Source organism: Anser cygnoides, chromosome 13 (assembly GCF_040182565.1).
Source record: "Anser cygnoides isolate HZ-2024a breed goose chromosome 13, Taihu_goose_T2T_genome, whole genome shotgun sequence".
Taxonomy (NCBI): Eukaryota; Metazoa; Chordata; class Aves; order Anseriformes; family Anatidae; genus Anser; species Anser cygnoides.
The window spans coordinates 15065520-15089003 of record NC_089885.1 but is presented as its reverse complement, the minus strand read 5'-3'; the positions used below and the strand labels follow the sequence as shown (position 1 = coordinate 15089003).

At 45.6% G+C, this 23484-nt stretch overlaps 1 protein-coding gene and 1 long non-coding RNA gene across 6 annotated transcripts in view; one reads left to right on the top strand and one right to left on the bottom strand.

Moving 5' to 3' along the window:
• FGF13 (fibroblast growth factor 13) overlaps positions 1 to 23484 on the top strand; it is a 297397-nt gene that overhangs the window by 62935 nt on the left and 210978 nt on the right. For 2 of the 3 annotated variants that reach the window (XM_067005310.1, XM_067005304.1), the window contains exon 1: positions 2943 to 3320. The exons of the other annotated variant lie outside the window; for it this stretch is intronic. In XM_067005310.1, coding sequence (XP_066861411.1) covers positions 3272 to 3320 — 49 coding nt within the window. In that variant the 5' untranslated portion in view covers positions 2943 to 3271. Of the gene's footprint in view, positions 1 to 2942; positions 3321 to 23484 lie in introns of those variants that run through there. 3 annotated transcript variants of the gene reach the window in all.
• On the bottom strand, positions 213 to 3547 carry LOC136791887 (uncharacterized). 3 transcript variants are annotated; one of them, XR_010834886.1, is made up of 2 exons: positions 3382 to 3547; positions 213 to 964 (listed from the first exon to the last, which is right to left on the bottom strand). It is a non-coding gene; the product is annotated as an uncharacterized lncRNA (long non-coding RNA). The 3 variants fall into 3 exon arrangements; XR_010834887.1 differs by lacking the exon at positions 3382 to 3547 and adding an exon at positions 2591 to 2719; XR_010834885.1 differs by lacking the exon at positions 3382 to 3547 and adding an exon at positions 1364 to 2031.

The following is a 23484-nucleotide window of genomic DNA, read 5'->3' as shown; positions in this document are numbered from 1 at the left end:
TAGGAGCCTTGTATAGGTATTTTTCCACATAAGCCTGGCTGAGGTATGTAGCTTGTTGCGTATCAGTTCTGTCATCGCAGCATCTGAGTGCTTCTCAGCTTCCAGTGTGATAGTTGTAAAGCAGCGAGGTGACACTTTTCTCCTACTATAGCTGGGAAAGGGATGTACTGAGACACTAAGCCCAGACCCATACTTACGTATCTGTGAGTTAGTTAAAATTTCACTGCAAAGCCAGACCTTGTGGGAGACCTCAAAACCAGAAATGCTCTCAGCAAAGCATAGAACTGATGAGGGAATCCGAAGACTTTAATGCCCCAGCCCCAAACACCGTCTCCACTGGAGCATGTGAACCATCAAGTTAGCTCTAAAAGTAAAGGCTGAGCAAACCGCACCCGGGCTGCAATAAGCCTTCATGCCAAGCCCCGTATATTTTGCATGCGTAACACCATATTTTATTACTGATTTAATTGACACTTCTAAGCCTTGCAGACTAGTAAGGAGAAAAACTAACTCATTTCAGAACAGCGGGGTAAGCTCTCTCTGCCCGACAGTGGGCACATTTCCTCTGCAACATGCTGAGCTGCTACCTCCTTCCAGTGTTTAGTGTCAGTATATGGGCCTCATCTGGTCAATGTAATAACTCCTGTGAAATTTAACACATCTCCTGGCAAAGGTGAGAATGGTTCGTGGAAGAGAAGTTCACTGTCAGTACTAAGCAGAGCGTTTATCAGGGGGGGTTCTGGAATGACCTCGGACCAGAAGTGTGAATTGTCTGTAACTCCCATCAAAGTCACTGCAAGCACCTTTGAAAAGCAGGGTCTTAAGGAAATTGTACTAGACAGCTGAAATCTCATTTCTGGGGCTCGCTGGCTTCTTCTGAAAACGCTGCCTCAGCCGAACTGCAGAATTTCTCCTTCCCCTCTCCTCCGCTTCCAATTCTCCAGTTTCAGTGGTCCAAGTTCATCTGAAGAGAAACAGCCAAGAGAAAGCCCAGCTTTTAAAGCCTGCTGTTAGGTCCCTGAGGTGTTCAAAAACATCACAGAAAAAGCCCAAGCGAAACAGACTTATACCGAAAGCACCCTAAGTGCAATATCATCAGAGGGCTTAGTGAACCTCTGGGAAGGAAAACTGGCCCTGCCGGGACAATTCCTTGGATCCAGAAACAGAGCGGAGGTTGTTCCTGCTGCAGACAGCTGCGCGCAGGACTCTGCTAAAGGGTTTGGGGCTCAGCTGGCGTTACTTAAGGGAAAGTCACTTCGTAAGCGAGTGTCAGCTCCGATCCCGTCTCTCCGGCCTTAGCCCCGACGGCCCCGATTTTCCCGTTTGCACCCTGGCCCCGTCATCCCCCCTGACCCAGCAGCACCTGAACGAGGCGGGTGAGGGCGCCGGGTCCGGCAGGGGCTCGCCGCCCCCCCCCCCCCAGGGGATGCCTTGCCGGGGGCAGGAGCAGGGCCGCGACCGGGACCCCGACCCCGGTAAGCCGATCTGCCCTCAGCTGTCCCCGGCGCTGGGCTGGAGCGAAGGGAGGGTGAAGGGGGAAGGAATTCGGCCCCGCTAAAAATAGAGGCAGCGCAGCCCCGGCGGTGCCGCGGGGCCGGGCTGGAGACCCCCGGGCCGGGGCTGCGCTGCGGGCCGCTCGCTGCTCCTGCCCTCGGGCCGGGGGAGGTGCGGCTGGGGCCGGGGGAGGGCCCTGCCCTCAGCGTGCCGCCTCCCCCCGGGGGCTGCTCGGCTCTGTCCGGTCTCGGAGAAGCCCCCCCCGTGTCCCCCCGCCCCCCGGTCACAAGCAGCCTGTTGGGGAGGGGGGCGTCAGGCTGCCGCACCGGGGGCTCCCCCGGGCGTTTCGCGGCTCTGCCCTCCCAGCACTTTTATTTTGGGCTCTGCCGAGCGGGGCCGGGCTCCCCGGGGCTGCATCGGGTTCCCCCCCCCCCCCCCCCCGCGGGGCAGAGGCCGGGAGCCGCGCTCCTTGCCCCGACGGCGGCCGGCTCCTAGGAGGTCTCGTCCCGCCGAGGAGGAGGAGGAAGGGGGCCGGGGGGGTGGGCAGCGCCTTTCTCGCTAAGGTGAGAGGAGCTTCGGCAGCCGGCGAGGGGGGGTCCCCCTGTCCCCGGGAGGAGCAGGGCGGGGGGCGAGCCCCGTCCGACACCGCGGGGCTGGGAGCGGGGCAGCGCAGGCTCCGCGTGCCCCCCCCCCCCCCGGTAGGAGGGAGCTCGGTGCCCCCTCTTCCCTCCGGGTCACCCTCTCCTGGCTTTTCGCCCTCCCGGGACAGCAACAGGCTGTCAGGCTCGGGCAGTGCCGGGGAGCCTCCTTAGCTAAGGGGAGCCACCCTTAGCAGGGTGGGGGGGGTGAGAGCGGCTCCCCTGGGTGGGGGCCAGGCTGGGGTCGTGTCGCCCCCCCCCCCCCCCCCCGACGCTTGGGGCACCGTCCCGGGGCTGGGGGCGGCAGGGATGCGCCTTGTGCCCCGTGGGTGCCGCTTTAGGAGCGCCCGGGCTGGGAGGTGGGGAGGGGGTGCCGGGACCCTGGGGGGGGGGGTCGGAGGGGGGCAGCTCTGGCTCCAGCCCCCCCCCCCCCCCCCCAGCTGCCGGCGAGCGTAAACCTGCCGCCTCTTCTGCAGTGCCGAGGACTCGCGTCCTCCTCCTCCTCCTCCTCCTCCCATCCGCGGCTGCAGCTCTGCCGCTCCATCCCATTATTGTTAGTGGAGGATGCGAAAAAAAAAAAAACACAAAAAAAACCCCACACCAACCCACAAACCACCGCCGAACCCAACCAACACACCCAAACGGCACCCTCCTCCCCCCCCCCCCGAGGTCTCCCCCCTCCCAGCACCCTCTGCCCCCCCCCCCCCCGGTGGGACTCCCAGGACCGGCTGCGCTTCCCTCGGCCCTGGGGAGGGGAGGCAGAGCCGGGGAGGCGGGGGGAGGAGGGGGCCGGGGCCAGGCAGACACAGGGAAAATCGCTTTTGTCTCCGGCACGGCGAGCGGCGCAGGGGCTCGGTGCTGCGGCTGCCGGAGCCCCCCGCTCCCGCTCGCACAGCGGCGGCTCCTCATTTATTATTATTATTATTATTAATTTATCGTTATTGTTTTTTTTTTTCCTCCCCCTCCCTTTCTGTTCGCGTTATTTCTGCCTTTTTCGGCGCAGAGGACAACACCCCCCCCCCCCCCCCCCTCCCCAACAAGCCTCCCGCCCGCCCGCTGCCCCCCGCCCGAGGTTTCCGTGGGTCCAGCCGGAATCCGCGCCGCTCCCGGGGGTTCCCCCCCCCCCCACGCTGGGGTCTATGAGCGGGAAGGTGATCAAGCCCAAAGAAGAGAAAGATGCTTCCAAGGGTAAGGCAGGCGCAGCCGCTCCGAGAAACAGCGTGGTCCCCCCCCCCCGGCCCGACCTTACCGCCTGGGAGGAGGGAGGGGGGGGCACCGCTCCGGCCAGCCGCTCCCGGTCCCTAGTTTTGGGGACCCCCCCCCCCCCTTCTCTCCCCTCCCCTCCCTTCCCTTCCCCTCCCGGCCCGGGCCGCGGGTGGGGGGGAACCGGTGCCCGGCGTGCGGAGCTCCGGCCGCGGGGGGGGCCCGGCTCAATGCGGCACGAAAGTAAGTGCCCCCCCCCCCCCCCCCACACACACCCAGCGGGGCCGAGCCGTGCCGGGGAGCGGGGAGCCATCGCCATGGAGATGGGGGGGGGGCGGAGGGGTGCATGCGGACCCCCCCCCCCTTCATTCAGCCGGTGCTGGGCAGGGGGAGCAGCCCCCGGAGTGCCCCGTGCCGGGGGGGGGGGGGCACATACAGGTGGCTCCGCACCCCCCGAGCACGGCTGGCCCCGCAGCCTTACCCCAGCGGGGGGGGGGGGTGTGGGGGGGTCGGGGGGCGCGGGGCCGCGGTGCTGCAGCCTTCCCGGAGTGGTTTTTCCCCGTGTATTTGTAACTAAAGCCGTGCGCCTTCCCCAGCGGGCACCCGTGCGGCAGGCTGGTGCTGGGGGGATACCCAGGCGAGGGGCACGCTCTTGGTGTAAGAGGGGAAAAAACCCCGTTACCGATTTTGTAAAAGAGAATGGGCACTTCGCTATCGTTCACTTTTTTTTTTTCTTTTTTTTTTTTTGCAATCTGAGAGGCCAAATCCAAAAATTCCCCCTTCTTATTCTTATTTTTATGTTTAAAAACTTCTTAGTTTCCTGATTTTGGAAGGCAGTGTCTAACGCTAGGTGTTGGAGACCTCTTATTTTTATACTTTTTTTAAACCTTATCCTTCCGCTTCCAGCTACGTTTGGCTAAAAGTCTTAGCGTCTTCATCAGATTCTTCTTTATCTTTGTTGTGAAAAATGCAAGTCCATCATTCGGATACATTGCGAAATCTTACATTTTCTGTTTGTCTTTAATTATTTTCTTTGACGTTAAGTAACTACTTATTTATGTTGGCCTTCTCCACTAAAATGCCCTTTAAATAATTTATCAAGCAACGCAGAACAAAAGATTCCTGCATTTCTGAGGAATTATTTGCACGATTTAGAACTGTTATAATCCTACACATACCGAATTTGCCATACTTGCGAGAAAGCTTGGTTTTTAATCTGATTTGCATATCCCACTTCGTGCTGTGATCACAAGTCTTATTGACACTTTAACTTAATGTCTGAAATCGCCTGCGTACAGGTTTTGTGACGTGTGTGTTTCAAAACACTGGGACAAAGGCATTTGTATCTCCCGGTAATGAGTCAGTAATGAGTTAGACATGCAAGGTTTTGATTCCCGTGCTGACAGCGTACCAGAAGATCTGAGTCCCGAGGAAAACTGCTGGTGCCGATACTCTGCTTCCAGGAGATGGTGGTGCTCTTCTGGAGCTAGTGTAAAAACTTTCTCTGTTACCACAAAGTAAGAGACCTGTTTTAGATAGAACAGGAGGAGTCGGGTGTGTGAAGTTTGGCATTTGCTGTAGAAAAGTGAGTGGTTGCGTTCAGTGAAATGTGCTTTTACAGAGGGTCCAAGCACATTGGTAAGGAGGAGATAGTATTTACCAGTTAATGTATAGGCTGGGTGGCCTCCTTGGGTGTCTCGGGTCATAGACTAAAATAAGATTTATTTATTATTATTATTTTTATTTTTTTTTTTTACCTCTGAACCCAGTAGATGTTCTTTTGCTAATTGTGAGCAGTGTTGCTCTTCATGGGAATGTTTAACTTGAATGTATCCATAGTAAAGAGGCTGTTCTTTTGTTTTTGCTTCGTTTTTGTACAATGAAATAATACTTTCTTTGGAAAGTATGGTGTACCATTTCCTGCATCTCCCTGCAGTTGTACTGTAGCAATGGGTATACTTGGGTCCCGACGGGAGCCTCTCCAATTCGGGGTTTTAACCGCTCTCTGAAAGAACAATGTAATCAGCTTTCATGTGAGAGTAGCTTATTGTGGGGGTAGATTTGTGTATCCACATTTTGCAAGATAGACGAGGTAATTTTAATACCCACTGTAAATGTGAGTCTCCCAGGGCTGCATTTGCATAATAAATGTTGAGTACTTTGTTAGGGAGAATGGTGTCAGCCTTCCTTACTCCTCAAACCTGAGATGAGACTGTGCTGTAGTTCTCTGCAGAACTTGGAAGGCCATATTCAGCCCCAAAATAAGGAGCTGCTTAGTATAATTTGTTGAAGGGCATTTTCTACAATCTGCTTTTTGGTGGGTCTGTGTAGAAAAGCCTGATTTATACAAAACTCTGAAAGGCCATGGATTTTGGTAGAAAACAGTACAATTCAATGCAAGAAGTTACTGTCTTGCACTGGGTATTTTAAGTGAAATTATCCGTTCTTGTAAAGCCTGTGGTACCTTCAGTGGAGTTGTGCAGGTGTAACAGAAGTATCAAAACCTGCTTTTAAAGGAATAGCTTCCCTGGAATTTTTTTCTTAGATGAAAGAGGGGAAACAACTGCTCTCTTCAGCCAATTTTGTTGACCCCCTTTTATAAGTCCTGCCTAGAAAACCCTGTGGCGACTGTTTTGCTCAAAATGTGGTAGCTTTTAAAACTGAACGTGAACGCTCAAGAATTAACTCTCCCAATATAAATACAGCTTACGGATTAACGTAATGAAGTCAGGGACGTGCACCTTTCTGCAAAACGCTGCATTAACTGTGGATATATACGTATAAGATTAGGGCATCTCTGTGTTTTAACTGTGTGAGTGTTGGAGAGCCGCGGGATGCTGTTAGCCCCAGTAGCCTCCAGGCTCCCGTGGTGGCACAGGGACTGGTGGCACTGGCACCCAGTGGCTTTGTTCCTGCTGGCGGCAGCCTGGTCCCCACCAGCCAGGTTCTTTCCGTGCTGTGTAGCTGCCGTGCTAAGAGCGGCACATGTGGCCCAGTGGGTGATTTTTTTTCCCTAATTTTCCCTCAAAAAGCTTTCGCTTTGCAATTTGAGAACAGGGTCTCCAGTGAGTCTTGCTCTGTTTGGGCTTGTATCAAATCGACCCATTCGAAATATTTGTTAAGCTTGTGGTTGCTGGAGAGGCGCTGGGCAGTGGGAGTATATAGGGCATCAGAAAGTGAGCCGAGAGCTGCTGAAATCCTTCTCGGGCTTGGATCTGGGCCTTAAAGAGCTGACGCTGCCTGGTGTTACAGCCAAACTTTTTCCAAAGGCTGCTTAGCGATTTGTGGGGCTCCTCCAGGGAAGGTCAGGGGACAGAGGAGAGAATCTGAATCTAAATCTGAGAAATGGATTCAACTGTATTTGGCTTTCTGCTTACCAGCCCGATTATGTACTGTTTCCTTCCCCCGTCAAGGCAGCAACAGAGGGGTCTCTTCCAGTCACCTCGCTGCCACTGCAAGGAAGTTCAGTAACTTTGCCCAGAAGTCTGATAACCTCAGCCAGAAGCAGTGACAAAATACAGACTATATTTTCTCCTCCACCAAGTATTATAGGAGGAGTATTTTCAAAGCTGATAGCTCTAATCTGAGAAGAGCCTATTGAAATAGCGACAGTAAGGGTGAAGACTTTGGAAATACAGGTACTATTCTAATTTAATGACAGCAGAAAACAAAGCACTTAAAGCACCTGGCAGGAAAAATAGAAGTCAGAATTTTGACATATCTATTACTGCTTTTCCTGGCTTTATGGGAATATAGTATAATGCAGCTTATGATTGAAAGGTCTGTAGAAAAGCTGACAAAAATAAAGAAGCTGATCTCAACAGTTATATTTCTATAGTACTGAATCATGGGGAAGTAACTTACTTCAGGGACTGAAGAAGAGCTGCACAGAGACAACATGTAAGCTGACCATGTCTTGGTCTGGGGCCACTGAATCAAAATTAGCAGCAAGAGCAGACGGGTGTGAGAAGGGGGAAGGGAGAACGGTGCTAGCACGCTGCTGCTCTGCCAGCTCAGGTGGGAGGCAGGCATTTCTTTGTCTCTTTTTCAGAAGTTTGGGTGTCAATACTTTTGCATTGCAGACAAATAAATCGTAAAAAATATCGGCAGACTTCCTCAGCAGCTGCAGTTTGACATACGAACTCAAGTCTCTGTCTGGGCAGATGTTTGCCAGAGGTAGATCGGGTCTTGTTGTGGTAAATTGGTGCTATTGACTTACGCACTGGAGCTTGTTTGTGTCATAAACATTTAATGTTGCCAAAGAATGAGTGGTTAAACTCAATGGTTTTATTTTGTTCACTTTCCATGATAAAGAAATCTCTGTCTCCTGTCTGAAACGTGAGATTGCAGATCCCCTTTGAATAGATGCCTGCATCGCCCACTGGGAAGCGACAGCCAAAATCTGAGGGACGACCCACCCCATCCTGGGTATTAACACTGCAGGTTACAATAGATACTCAGCTCTTGGCTGATGTCCTGATCCATTCAAAATTCCCGGTGACACCAGTGGGAGTTCTCGGTGTCTGCCTGTGGCATTGCCTCTGATTAGTGGGTGGTTGTTAATGTGCCCATGCTTGGAATATTTACAGTAACTACCTCCTGTTATGACTCATTATCTTTGACTGGTTTTGTTTCCACAAACTACAGTAGCTCTTTATGAAAGGTATCATCCTTCCCTCTAAATCCCAAGATGGTGCTCCCTGACATCTGCTGGTAAAACACCAGCAATTAAAAAGTGGACGCTGCCTTTGAGATCAAGATGCCAGCGCTTTCCTGCCGACGCTTTGTTACTGTTTTCAGCCTTATCTGAAGAAATCCACAGTAAGGCAGTATTTTTAGGCACAAGCTTCACGCTTTGGGGTTTGTGATATTGTCGGTTCTCATACAGCTGTTTCCCCGTGGCAAAGAACTCGTGTTGTACTGAAGGTAGTAAAAAGTCATCTCTCTTTTTTTTTTTTTTTTTTGCTTCTAGAGGAAAATTTAATAATAGTTGCTTCTTGGCAGATATAAAATCCCATCTTCAAAGGAAAAACTCCCAGGCAGATGAAGCTTGGATGATGAGTAGCCCCACAGAGCATCACAGGGGACTGCAAAGGGGTGACTATCAGCATCCACAGCAGATGCATAAAAATTTGTATGGCTCAGACTTCTGGCATCTCTGGTCTGTGGCCACCCACGATATGCTGGAGACTTGTCATTAAATGTATTTGTGCCATTTCTACTGTGATTTCCTGCAAGGCATTGGTCTTACCCCTACGCTTTGGGAATTTAGTGCTGCAGTGAAGCCTAGGGTCAAATAAATGTTAATTTTCTTCCTCTGTTCCTTATTGTGTGTTATTGCCATAGTATATTTAGGAAAAGAGGTGGAACCGGAGTTGTATGAGCCACCTCCTCAGGAGCAAAGAAGTGGCAAATCCTGCTCCTTGGTCTTTTCCCTGCAAGCAGTGAATCTGTGCTTTCATAAAATTATGTGTAAATCCAGATGTGTGGTCATTCCTGTATTCCAACAAAACATCCGTAAATCTGTGTGGAAGATTTTCCTATTCTAAAGGATTTACAACTAAGGATTTTCAGAGCAGGATCTTTGTGGGTTAGTGTATGTTGGAGAGGAATTGCTCTGTTGATTACTCTAGATTAGAGGTGCATGTGTTTTGTACAACTTGGCTATGGATGCGTGAGGATTCGGCATCTGTTCTGTGGGACTGAAGCTTTCCTAGCCACTTGGATCTCTTTAAGTCGAGCCTGGCTCTAGGGTCTGTGTAACACAAGTATTTTTCTTGCCCTAAGTCTGTCGTCCTAATGAAAGGTCTTGCTTTTTCCAAACAGTCAAGCTTTCGTGAAAATACATACGTTAAAAAACAAAATGAAATAACTAAAGGAGTATGTATTTACTTTTTTTTTTTGTGGTAACATACATAAAGGACTTCCTTGTTGTTTGGTCTGGTTTCTTGCTCAATATTTGTATTGTTTTGCTGAGAGAAATGAAGGTGAAAATAATTTGAATTGTACCCTCAGGCAGGTAACGATTCAGTTCTTTTCATGAAGAGAGAGTAACGTGAGACTGTTCTCCACTTAATTAGTTTTGTGAGAGTGATGTGGAAGGCAAGGTCAGTGCTAAAGGAAGAAAGGGCTGGCATGGACTGAATGCTGCTTACGTTGTTTGAATAATTAGAGCATCACTCTGAGGTGGGAGGGAGCAGAGGGACCGAAAAGAAGTGGGAAGGGGAGATAGTCCTGAAATAGCAGTTGAATTGCCGTTGGTCTACGTTGCATCATGTGTGCACTCCTCAGGATCAGCTAAATCCGAACTGGTGGTGGTTCAGTACCTTTGATACCGTGGTTGTGACTGTAGCTAAAATGAAGGTGTGTTTACAGAGAGTTCTGTGGCCCAAGTAATCTCTAGGTGGTTTTCAGCTGAGGCTTGACTTAACTTACATAAGGCTTTGTCAGTTACCTGAAGAATAAATTGTTTAACCTCTGTGGGGTATTTCTGATACATGCACTTTCTGTTGCCAGCTGATTTAAGACTAATTTTTGTTTTTTTTTTTTGCTTTAGTGGGATCAGACCAAACTTGTGTCGTGTAATACTCATCTGACATGAGTAGCCCATGAGCATTTGCTGGGTTTTGTAAAGTGACGTTTTCATCTCAGTACATCATCTGTAGTTGCCAGCACAGGGAATTCAACAACATTGTTGTGTTACTCTGATGTTCTTCCGTCTCCCTGTTTGTGTAAGCTGTAACGACCAAGACCGGCAACAGAGATGTGAAATTTCATCATCAGTAGTGGCAGTACCCGTGTGATTCTTTCTAATCTTCCTTCTCCGTCCCCTCAAAAGGCACTGTGCCAGGAGGGTGGGTACTTGTGCAGGGGGTTCACCTTGGCTGCCTGCTGGGCGCCCACCCAGCTGCTCTCATTCACTGACCTCAGCGGGACAGGGGGAGAAAAGGAGATTGGAAAGCTCATGGGTTGAGCTGATAAAGACAAGGGGGATATCCATTTACTGTCGTAGGCAAAACAGACCTGAGGAAAACCAATGTAACTTAATGCCACTGGAGTTTTAATATTGGAGGTGACTCTTGAATTTTGAAAACATTTCTGCCTTCCATTAAATGAAGAGAAAAAGGGCAGGGCATATTTTGCATAGAATAAGGAAGAGAAGGGAAGCCTTACAAGGAGAGGGACGCCAGAGAACAGTTGGTAGTAGGTAGCATTGCAGGATGAGCGGTAAGTGCTCCCCAGCTATCTGTCGTAGTATCAGTCATGGGGTGCTTCGGAATTGGGGGCATCCTCAGGAGGATTCATTCCGCATCATCTGCCCTGCAGGCACCCAAGTGGAGAGAGCTTTCTGCTGTTTTTTTGCCATTTTTTTCAGGAATTGTCAAAATCTGAGAAGGTGGCAATATATTTGTCAATGTGCTATTATCCTGATTATGGAGAAATATTTTTTCTTTGGATTTTACATCAGCTGGAAGTTTCCGTACAACTATCTTTTATATTCAGGAGATGTACAAATTTCGTGCGTTGCTCTTACACTTGCAATCTGCTCAAGCTGTGCTAGAGTCCTGCCTTGAAAACGTTAAATTTTTTAATTGTAATTACACGCAGTGCTCCAAGCTGCTGTCACTTAGACTTTGCTCCTCTGAGTGCTGCAAGAGGATGAAAAATTCTGATGGAGCCAATTGCCACTGCAAGCCAGTGTCACTTCTTATGGGGTATAGAGCTGGAGTACCCGAACCGTGAAAGTCTCTTTAGTGGTGAAATAAAGATGTGGTGGTGTTATGGAGTTGTAGTATTGGTGGGAATTACAGCCGTCTACATGTCTTCGGGGAATCGTAATTTGTAAATGTTTGAGGCCGTCGTGTAGAGCAGGTGCCTCCCTAGCTGCAGATGTTGAAGCAGTTTCTTCTGATTGTAAACAGGAGGAAGGTCTCTGCAGCTCCACTCGTGTACAATCAGCGCAGGTTTACTTGTCACGTGCTCTTCTTATGTTTGCTTCTCATCTTGCATACCAGTGACTGAATGTTCGGAGCCTGCCAAAAATAGCTAACTGTTTTTCAAGTGATTGGGCAAGGAGAGCTAGAGGGACTTTAATTTGCTACTGCTCTTTTCCCTTCTTCCTATGCCGCCTACTTGCTCTCTGAAAAAAAAAACCTTTTTTTTGGGTGGAAGTTAGTAAAAGGAGATTTATGTAGAAGTGAAGTAAGTTAAAAGGGATCAAATAGGAAGTCTCTTGTTCACCTACGGGAAGCAGGAGGACTGTGATTCCAGTCTCAGGAGCTGAGAAGAGATTTCTTAAAGTGTGACCTATTTCTGTTCAATGCTGGTGTCAGGATACCTCCTAGCCAGGGAGGCCAATGTGGCATTAAGTCTATTTTAATGTTTGAATTTGGTTATCTGACCCGTTAAGCTCACAGGCTTGTGTTACTTGGTCCCTGGGAAGCTCCATCTTCAATTTCCTTGTCTTGAAGAAGTTTGTTACAAAATACCGGCGCAGAAAACAGTTTTCGAGCTTTGTTTTTATAAATGCGTCTTAGGGAGGAATTTCTGTCCAATGGTTACTGCTATGTTGAGAGTAACAAGCTGGTTTAAATAAGTTTTTATACAGGGTACCTGAGTAGTAGAAGGTGGAAAGGAGTAAAGCTTTGTGAATATTCACGCAGTAACAAATATACAAGCAGAAAGAAGAGAACAACAAAGAAGACAGGAAGAAGGTAAAACTGTATGTTTTTCCTAGCAGGGCAATGAGTAGATATTCTTGTTTAGGACACCTAAATTACCCGGCAGCAGTGAATGTAGAGGAAAACAGGATTATGCGGAGTCATGAAAATTGTCCATTATGTCCCAGTGGAACTTCCAGAGTTCAAACATTTGTATTTGCTCTCCCGTTGGGACATGAAACTTTTTGGAAGGTACTCAGGATAAAGAAGCATACCGGAGTTATTTTAAGGAAAAAGACTTGTTTTGAACCTGTGTTCTTGTTCCACCCTTAATCTGAGAAGCCTGCCAGTCAGAACTGGGTTGTTTTATGAAGACTTTTGAGAATGTTCAGAAGTACCTAGCCATTTGTTCTGGTCAATATTAAGAACAGATTTTAGAATATAACAGGTTTTTTTTTTCTTTAAATTTTTTTTAGTCAGTTGTGTGGAGGATAGTGGGAAAATTAGGAGTGAGACAGAGCGGTTTTGTATATGTGCCTTTTGGATTGGAAGAGTATTGCTTTTATTTCAGTGCACATTGTATAGTGAAGGATGAACTTTCAATTGCTTTGAGATTTGTGGAAGGAATAAGACACCAGGTTGAGAATACAAAGGGGAGGAAGTGTGATGGAGAGGCAGAAGAAAGCGAATCCCGTGCAACTTCGAATTTCAGAAAATTAGCTTATAAAAGGCTCTGGAGAGCACGAAGAAGCTGAAAAATGTAATGGAAGAGGGGATATTATGGGCATAACTTATCACTGTTTCCGAGAGTGTAATAATAACCTGGCTATGTATATTCTCACTGCAGGGTATGGATTTATGAAGACCATAAAAGAAGTGATGAGGGTAGCTGAGGCAGGAAGTGAGCAGTGGAAAGGGTTTCAGTTAAGGGAGAGATGAAGTCAGCACTGATGCAGAGATGGAGATGGGCACGAGGAGCAAAAGTACCTTATGAAACTGCTGCAGTTACAGGGCTTTTCTTAGGAGGACCAAAGATAAGTAGTTATCATCACTGTTGGCAGAAGCAGGTAAAACCATACCAGCTACTGAACCTGTTGTGAATATTGAGCATATAAAGATAAATACCTTTGCACACAGGGTTAACTCGCTGTTTGCCTTGGATTTTTTTTTTTTTTTAACCAGTCAGGTGTTTTGCACACTGTCAGAAAAGCACCTGTACTGCAAAGCTGCAAAGGGAGGCTGAGGTTCTGATCCAAAGAGACAGAACTGGGTTTACAGATTAAAAAAAAAAAAATCAGAAAATAGTTGCCTAAAACCTTAAGTCTACCTTAAAAGTAGAAGTCCAGCTCTGTTGTATGCAGTGCTCTGATCAATCAAAAAGTCACAGATCTTAATCAAAAGAAGAAGAACAACAAAAAAACTCAAAGAAACAAAAAGAAAACAAAAAACCTTCTGTCATCTAGTCTGATTTTTCATCCCTTCAATGTACTAAATGAATTATTTCTGTGCTGCTTAAAATTTGTGTCCTATGTGTATTGGTTCAAATACCTTATAATGAAACTATTTAAATGAAGTCTTCAAATCATCTTCCTTATATGCTTGAGTTTCCCTGAGTCTGGCTCTCAAAATACCATTCAAAAAAAAAAAAAAAGTCTAACCTGGGCTTGCATCAGGTTGAGACAAATGCTGACCCTAACAACTAGTCCTGTGAAAGCTAGCAGGTTTCACCAATTTCAGTGAGCCTTGTGACCCCCAAAAGTGAAGTCTGGAAGTACTACCCATTTTTTTTGAAAATGGTGTACTCTGTCAGAGAGGATGAATACATTTACTGGTGTGTTGTAGGTAATATATAGCCTGGCGCACACAATTTTCCATTGAATTTGAAGCATTTTCCTAGAAGGCTCGATTATCTGGTATGATTATGTGGGATTTAGTAACCAAATCATGACTTCACTGATAAAAGCAACTTGAAAGAGAACTTAGGTACTTGTATTCTGTAATGACATAGCGTTACCTTCTGTAGTAGTAGTATTGAAAGAAATGAATTCTGGAGAGTCCCGACTTTGGAACTCTTCGCAATAACACCAAGCTGTACTTTTATACCAGGAATACAGGTCTGACAGCCTGAAACGCTGTGAAAAAAGCACTGACAACCTGTCACGCAAGGTGCTGAGCAGCTATACGTTTTGTTTACCTGAAAGCACTTAGAGCTTAGGTTTGGGTCCTATATCAGTGAACATCATATATTCCTGTCATGTCATGTTCCCACTATCACAAATTCTTACTTTCAATGAATTTCAGAAGGAGCAATTGACTGTGTATGAGAGAGACCAAGTGAGTGACAAAAGGCTTATAAAAGAAATCAGCAAAGTGTAGTACACTTTCATCCTGCTCATTCAAACCTGTGTGAATGAGCTGCTCGTCAAGGTGGTCCCTCCATCACTGGAAGGAGAAGATAATGCATTAGGTTTCTTTTTTATAAAGCTATTAAAATTGTTTCCTACTCAAAGTAAAACATTTACTCTATTCTTTTATATGTCTTAAAGCACCGTTACTCTACTTACTGTTCTGATTACAGCTTTAAATATTTATACTTTTGCTGTGCGTGGGACGTGTTTCAAACTCTCCAGGTAAGAGTTTGATAGCTAATCTCTGTTTATTTGGGTGACACCTTTATAAAGGACAGAACTTGAACCAATAGTGTCTTGTCAAGTTGGATTGAAACACAATTTGTATTTCTCAGTATTGTTCTTGATGAATACTCAGCAGGAGTGTGACATGCTTACCATTTCATGGTGCTGACCCACTGGTATGCTGAATGAAAGATAAATATTTTAAATGTTAAGTCCTTTTCTTTTTTTTTTTTTTTTTTTTTAGAAAATGTAGTATCATTGTGTTGAATCAATGTTGTGTTTTATAACAAACCTGAAGACAGCTAGAACAAACTGTACATTTTGTAATGAGGCTTGACTCTGTGATGTGGAATATATGTGTGTTGGACAAGTTGCCATGATAGTTCCAGTGATCTTAATGGAGACTGAAGTATGCTCCCAAGATCTTGAAAATCAGCAGAAAACACCGTCGGTAAATAAAGGTAGCAGAGTCCTATGGTTAGTTTGCATCTTCAAAGGTGGCCTGGAAGATGCTGCAATGGACATAGTATGGCATGAAATCTTGCAATGTGTTTGGGAGTTATGGCACCAAAAGTCAATCAGTTTCCTTCATTCTCTTCATCTTTACCTTTTCCTTAATTTTATTTTACCTTTTATCCACAAGCAGAAGGATTGTTGACTCAAAGGTCTTGAAAGGTGATTAATACCTTGATACATGTGGTGGGAGTAAAGAGTCTTTAATAGGTGGTGGTGTCAATTTTTGACCCTCTGTCTGATAACTCCATGAAGTATGGAACTGTGAGCCTTGTGTGCATTTTCTAATCAGTATTCAGATTTGCAATATTGCCATAGGATGTGTCCCTGCTCTACTGTGTAGAAAGAATGGCTCATGCTTTATAAATTGAAGCTAATACTACTTTGATTAGTGTAAGCTTATTGCCAGATAAAACAATATCTTCATATGAAACGTGACTCTGCTTGTAGGCTTAATAACCTGGCTGCACTGATATGAAAAATCAGTGGGTTGGCGGGTGATTAGGCCCGGCTAACGGAGTGTCTTGGAGCACCAGGCAGTCTGAAGCTTACAATAAAACTGTAGGATGAAACCAGATCCGCCTTTGTTTTGAATATCTAAGTCTCGTAGCAATGAAGCAGTCTGCCCTAGTCTACCCAACATTATTTTCCAAGATGTAATTATTCCTAGCTCACTGACTTGAGTAAATCAATTAAAGCTCTGTGTGTGTAACAAGGCTTTGACATAAACTAATTGATCAGGACATGCAGGCAAATGAGAAAGGCATGGGACAGATTTTAAAGTGGAAGACTGAAACATTACAAGGCATTTTTTTTTTTTTTTTAAGGTGGAGTTGTAGTAGCCAAGTTCTCATCTTCATACTGACAGGCTTTTCAGTGTTCGCAGTGGTGTTAAATGTCTCTTTGCTTTACTCAGGTTAGCCTCTTTGCAGCCTGTCCTATAGGAATCAGATCTTGTCTGATCGTGAGGTTAAGGGTATGTGTGAAGGCATCTCAAACTGCGAAGACTCATGGTCGTCCACGTCTTTCAGTAGGCTGGTATGGTTCACTAGTTATTGCCAGCACCTCAGCTACCTCTGGAAATTGGTCCTTTTTTAGTTCCTCTGCCTTTATGGGATGCTATGCACAAGTTGAGTTGGGATGACAAACTCGTAAATCCTTCTGATGGTCTTGTAAGGGCCTCATAAATCATAAGGACCTACTTCTGATCAGCCTAAAGCACTGGGGAGTAGAGCAAAAAGGGGATGAGCACCTTGCCAGGAGAAGAGGCAGGGAAATAGGCCTCTGGCAAGGACCCAGCCTTCCAGTTCGTCGCTCCGTGATATTTTTAGAATTATAATTATTTCCCATCCTTGCTCTTCCTCCCCAGGAAAATAACATTTTTGCTCAAGCTGCATGCAAACTATTGGGAATTGATGAGCTGAGCTGTTTGTGATCCTGAATCCAGAATGATGGTAGGTATTGCTTGCTCCAAGCACTTCCCTGCCAGGGCAGGAGGAAGAGCTGATAAAAAGCAGCCCTGCCAAATCTTATTTTTAGCTTCTGTCGTATTGGGATTCTTCCTTTATTTTTTCTTTTTTTTTTTTTTCTTCTTTGTTTGTTTTTGTTTTGTTTTGTTTTTAGATTTAACATTCTTGTCGGGGTGTTCAGAACAGCATCGTGCTGTATGTTTTGTTTGTCGGTATTACTTGATGGTCCAGCCTGGCTGGCAAAGTGCCCCATGGCTGATGTATCTGTGCAGCTGACGGGACTGGCACGCTGCTCTTGTTGCAAGGTAACTTGTAAAATAAGTACGCTGCCTTGGGCAAGATTAATTTCTTGGTATTGATGTAGTTATTGCATTTCTCTCTTACAGCCCCTTGCAAATATTGCCGTTGTCACATTGACTTCATTTTATTGTCCTGGATGAAGTCAGCTGGTACAATTTTGTATCACAGGTGGTGTACAGATATGCAGGGTGGCCTTGGTAGACTTATCCCATGGCTCAATGTGACACTTACTAATTTAGTAGGATATTTCCGTTTGGTTTGGTGCTAATGTTCCCAGTGTGCCCCCTCTGTTTGAGGTGAGAGGACTCCCTTTGCAAGAAAAAGCTCTCTGTAGCACTCTGTGCAAGGTGCTTTAGTCATGTGCTTGGTGACAGTTTCTCCTAAGAACACCTGATTTAATCTGTTTTTAAACTTTTTTTTTTTTTTTACTAAATATATATATGTTTATTGAATGTATGTCCATGTACCTTTTTTTTTTTTGCTTCAAGTTTTTCCCTTTCCCTCCTTTTTTTATTCTTGCTCTGGGCAAGGCTTGCCTTTAGATCGACTTGCAAAGTTGATGAAATTCCTGTGCCCAGGGTGCAGACCAAGCTTCCTTGTCTTTGCTTCTGCTACTATTAATGTCTTTGCCCATCTCTTCCAGCCCTTTTCCTCTTTGTACTGACAGTTAAATTGGAAACCAACCGCAACTGTGCTCTAGCAGTATTTTGCCTGAGGTGCTAACAGCAGGCAAAAACTGACTTGGATCATGGTTTTAATTGGTTTGATTTTTGCCACTGGCTTTAGAAAAAAAGAGCTATTTTAGTTCCTCCTCATCCTTGATCAATTTTTGTTAATATATCTGCAGTTTTAAAAACCTGAAAGACTTCCAACACAAAAAGGTAAATCTTTGAGATTTACTCTGAAACGTTGATGCTCTGGTGGTATCTTATGGTACTTGGTTTCTAGTGGGCAACATCACTCGTGTTTGGCAGGAGAAAATTGCAGATCTGGAGGAGCTCGACACCTATTGATTACCCTAAGAAGGAGTTTTTGATATGAGGTTGGAGGCACCTTAATGCTTTTTTTTTTTTTAACTTCTGTTTCAATTGCTTTACTTTTGATACTTGTCTTGTTGGATTGCTGGTCCTTGCTTTTAAAACCGACAAAGGATTATTCAGCACCTGTAACTGCAGAGATGAGTGGTGACACGTGTTTGTGCTGTTTTGCTGGGGGATGAGAGTCAGTTTGTTTCAATTTTTAATGCTTCGATTCTTTGGCAAACACCAGAGGTGTTGAAACTACTCACTCATGCAAAAAAATAAATTATGCATGCGTGCAGGTTTGGTGCCTGAAGGCATTTTCACAGGCATACCTTCAGGCACGCAGCTTCAAGAGCCTAGACTCTTTCTATACATACATCTGTAGAGTGAACGGACAGATCCTTCTCAGTGGGTCCGCATAGGCTGTCTTCAGCCTGTTCACCTTCTGCCATCCCAGGTGATGTTCGCTGTTCTCTTGGTTGGACTGGTATAAAAATTATAGGTAACTTTGAATAATAGAATTGCTCGAGTATCAGTACAGCACTTGAATAGCAGATAATGAATTAAAAATATGCTGGCAGCCTTATTTTTCTGCCCTTAGTCTTCAGTTGTGTGCAGACTTTGCCTCATGGCTTGAACATCCCTATACTTCTGGGTTGGGTTTGTTGAAATGCAGTGGTTTAAGGCCATATGACGTGTTAACAATGACAGAGGCAATTTGGGCACTGGTTAACTTGAAGTTTTATGTCCTTCATTTCTGTGAGGCATGTTTGTTTGGTTACATTATCTGCTAATTGTATTTCTGAGCAATTTCTTGCAGAGACCTATAGCTGTGTATTTTTATATGAAAGCTGCATTATTCTCTAGGGGAGATAATCAGTTAATGGCTTAAATGAGCAAAATGAGCTCAGCTTTTGCTGTCTGCTGGCAACTTCTGGGGTAAAACTTGAATTTTAGTGGGTACAACAGAAGTTTTCTGTATTTCTTCTTGTATGAGGTAGGTACTTACTGGAAGGCTTTTCCTTGCAAATACATGATATTTTTCTTTTTCTCTTTTTCCTACACAGGTGAAGTTATTTAAAAGGATAACTTGCCAGGAATTGTTTTTAGTGGTGTTTAAAAAGCACCAGATGGAAATAACTGATCCATACAGTCCATTATTAGGAGTCTCTTCTGAATCAGGAAAAAAAACACGTCACTTTTGAAAACGTATCACTTGAAAACAAAAATCCTCCCAGCTTGTCCTGGACTCGGAATGTGGATTCTGGAGGTGGGGGGGTTTGTGCTTTGGAGGCAAGTGAAGAGCCCCTACTCTCACAGCCCTACTGGGAGGAGCCACTTGTGCAGCGAGTACGAGCTCTTCCCAGAAATGGTGATGACACCAAAGAAAGCTCCTTGCTTTTTTATGATAATAAATGGGCTGAAAAGGAGGAGAGCTCACGCAGGTGGGGCCTGAGAGCTGGTACATAATTCCACTTTTAAAGTTATAGTTTGTCACCACAAAACACCTGATGGCACTGTTATTCCCAGGGCGTTGTGGGCAGGACCTGCTCCTCTGCTAAAAGTTTGTTTGTTTTGTTGTGTTTTCCTGCAGCAGTGTGTATAAATCTTCCCCTTCCATGTTCCAGGTGGCAGTGACCTGGGTTAAGCGTGCCATGTCTTTAAGGGAGGGGTGGGGGACAGTAAAGCTGGGGGGTGAATGTGATGCTCGGGTAGCTCGCAGATCTGTCCCTGTGAGATGTCGTGTTGCTGCTGTGCGTACCGGGTATTCTGGGGTAGTTTTGTTCACTTTCTTAGACACAGGAGGTTTAGTAGCCATCAGAGAAAAGACGATGGGTGGTAGCGGACAGTCCTCCATGACCACAGCGTGAGTCAGGTTCGAGCTGTCCCTGCTGTCCCCCACGTGCAGAGCTGTGAACGGGACGTTTGTCTGGGGCTCCGCATCAGGAGAAGGAGCCTCGGGCTCCTGTGCCGCCCAGTCTGTTTGGCATGGCAAGCTTTTGTCCCTCATCTTCTGTGGTTCCTCCTTAATCCAAGATAACGGGCTCCTTTTAGGAGGAGCTGTGTAAAGGTGAGATGATATATTAATACTCCTTGATCTAGGAGTAATACCTAAAACAAAACTCGGAAACTCTACGTAATCTATCAGAAATGACATTTGAGAAATATTTATCCAAAGCTCCAAAGATCATTGTATACTGTGTCCTCTGCCTGAGAACAGCTACGATGTAAAGGAAACACTTTATCTTCATACAGGTGAAGAATAGATCTCTTGTAGTTGGCTGTCAACTTTTGAATTCCTGGCTTTTATATACCGAAATGTAATTCCTGCACTTCTGAAGGCTTCTGTGCTGCTTTATTATTTTTTTTTGACTGTGTACACACACATTTCTATTGTCAGGGTACTCTCTAAGTCATTACATCCATGTGTGAAATGAAAAAAATGTTCTGTGCTTTGGTTTGGAGAAAAAAAACAAACCCAGGTGGGTGGCAGGATATTGGAGTGTATTCCTGTACTTGCAGAGCTGCTGATAGTTGTCTTTAAAACCATTAAGTCCTTTTTCAGTGTAATACACATAATGTGTGAAAGCTTTCCTTAACTGAATAGTGGCTGTTAAATATTTCATATTTCAGGGATTTCTTGTTTGCTTCATGTGTATGGACTCTACCACAGTGCTTTCACGCTGAAAGTAGGTCCCCAAAAGACTAGATTTTCCAGGCTGCTTAGTTAAGTAAATTCTTCTCATTATTGATAAGGTCTGCACAACCTGGTGCTTCTCATTTCAGTGGAAGAAAAACTTCTAAATGATGATACGCATCCTCAGATTGTTTACTCCTCACATTTGTGGTTATTCAAGGAAATCTATCTATATACCACTCTGTTCATTTTTGTATTTTCATGTAGCAGTGTTTCTGTTAAATAGAGGGATAGTGATGAAAATTCTTGGTGGATCAGGATAAGCTGAACAAAATTTGTAGCTCAAGTACAGAGCCAGGAGGCAATCTGAGAAGCAAAACATCAGAGGAGAATTTTGCCTTTAACTGCTGCCATACAGATGGGCAATACAGAGTCAGGATTACATAGTTATAGTTTGCCATTGACTTTGTCTTTTAAAAACACTTTTGCACTTTCAAAATAGCATCTTACTGTCCCTGGAAAAATAGCATCTTACTGTCCCTGAGTATGTTTGGAAAAGCTTAGTAGCTGAAGAGTTTTAACAAGAGATGAAAATGTGCTTTTCATTGCATGCATAGTCTTGAGCATCAGGCATGAATCTAAGGGATAACACAGGGAGGGGTTAGTTTAATATACCTGACAAGTGCACTTGCATTCTTTTCCACTACTCACATGTTCAATTTTTTTTTTTTTTTCTGGGAAATCAGTTTCCCTGTGAAGTTTGTCTAAAGGTTGTGGGGTTTTCTTCTGCTCTCAGGCTTTAATGATATAGTACATTTTACTTGTCCAAGTTTTTGTTTTTCTGTTCCAGGTAAATAGAACCAGACTAAATCCCCAAGTCCACAGAAATGTCTCTGTGATGGAGTTGCTGTGTAAACACCCTGTGCTTACCTGTTTATTGAATGTTTCTTGTCTGTGTATGTGCAGTGCTTTTGACCGTTATATGTCTGCAAGGAAAACAAACAGGGGAAAGAGCATGTCTCGGGATGCACAACTCTTCAGCAAAAGCTTGTGAATTGTTAAATGACAGTGGTAAGACAGAAAATAGAGAAAGAGCCAGGAAATATATACTGTCCCCTTTGAGTGGAGACCCCACCTTACGCGCACCTTTAACTTTTTTCCTACCTAACTTGGCACTTGCTGCAAAGTAACTGTTTCTGCGCTTTGTTGTTATGTATTGTTTGGTCTGGTTTGTGAAGGATGATCGTGCTGGGAAAGGCCCACAAACGCACAGGAGCTGCGCAGACAGCAGGGTGCTGAAATACCCTCTGTAGAAGAGAGAGGGAGCATCTGCAATGCACAGCACAGTGCACTGGGTTCGTGACTCCAGCTGTGACTGGGCTGGCGCATCTGCCTTGCAAAAGGCATCCCTGTGCGTGGTCACTGCCTTGGGACCCTGAAGGCTGCACATCTGTCGGCTTGCTTCTGCGTCCCGTGGCTTAGTTCTTCCTCCAGCTTGAGTATTCGGTTCCCGTTCTGACAGGAGCTGGCACTTGCCTGCAGCATTCTGCAGCGTTGCATGGTGCAGTGCAGATATACCCCAAAAGGTGCCAGGAAAACAAAGCAACACAGGTACTCTTTGTCTTATTACAGAGGTGCAGCTCAAAATTTCTAGTTGAGCAAACCCTCCTATGTAAAAATACCTAGGTTTTCAGGAGTGAGCTGACCCTGCTGCTCAGCGGGATCCGTATGCGGCTGTGATACCACTTGATCAGCGTACTGATGGCTTTCTTGTCCTGGATGTTATGTGCTGTACGTGGGCCTTCAAACATTCAATAAATAAAGAGATTTCTGGGCAAGTAGTTCTCATGGACTGAGACGGGCATGTGGTACCAGAAAGGAGAAGGAAATAATACACTGGAGAAGTGTTTCCTGCCGTGCAGTGCTTCAGAGGTCCCACAGCAAAACTGCCTTAATCTGGACTTGGCCTGGCAGTGCGTTGACACCAGCTTCCAGGTGGATTTGCATGCCCTAGCTGATCCCAGGATGTTCCTCTGGAATTTCTCAGGGATTTTCACACTGTCTGGTTTCAGACCTCCTGTTGAGAAGCTGTCTTGGGTGTGAATGTCCTTGTTTGTCAGGAGAGCTGTAGGGCTGGTGCAGGTTGCCCAGATCCTGTACCTACCTCTTTCCCCAGGCTTAACAGAGAGCCTCAGCTCCTAGAGCTGGGGCACAGCTGGAAACATCCGTGCCCTTGGTGTCTGTGCTTTTGTGATCTGTTTTTTGCTCAGCTCACTATCTATTGACACTTTTTCCTTCCCCAGGTCCTGCCTCCTTGCTTCCCTTTCTGCTCCACAGCTGCTAACATCTCATCTCTACCCCTAATGCCCTTCTTTCCTTCGCAGGTACTAACCATTCTTTCCCTCAGGTTGCCTAATTGAATAACATAATTAGGTTAATTAAGAGCAATTGTCTCAGCCTGCATTTAGCTTGGAGTTTTATTCTGCTTTGTCAGATCTAGTGAAAGATATTTTTTTTTGTGCCAAAGACTTGTGCAGTCTTTGCCAATAAATTAGTCAAATAAATGACACAGTCCTTCCTTTCTGTCCTTACACCACCATGGCTGTAGCAGTTCTGCAGTTGTAGGCATTGTCTGTGCGCAGAACAGGCCCATGACTGATGTAATTTGGTGATTTTCATTTAATTTCTTACAATTACGCTGGTTAATTGGAACTTTCGAGAGCTTTTAGTTGTTACAGACTTGCAGGTGTCTCAATATTTGTCCATAGTCCCGCATTATAACAACTTCCATCATCAGCCTGTGATGTCTGTATGTTAATTACTCCTTTTGTGAGATGAGGTTGGCAAATGAATCTTCATCAAGCAACTGATGAGTACATCTGTGACTTTGTAATTTAAGACTAAGGTTAATAAG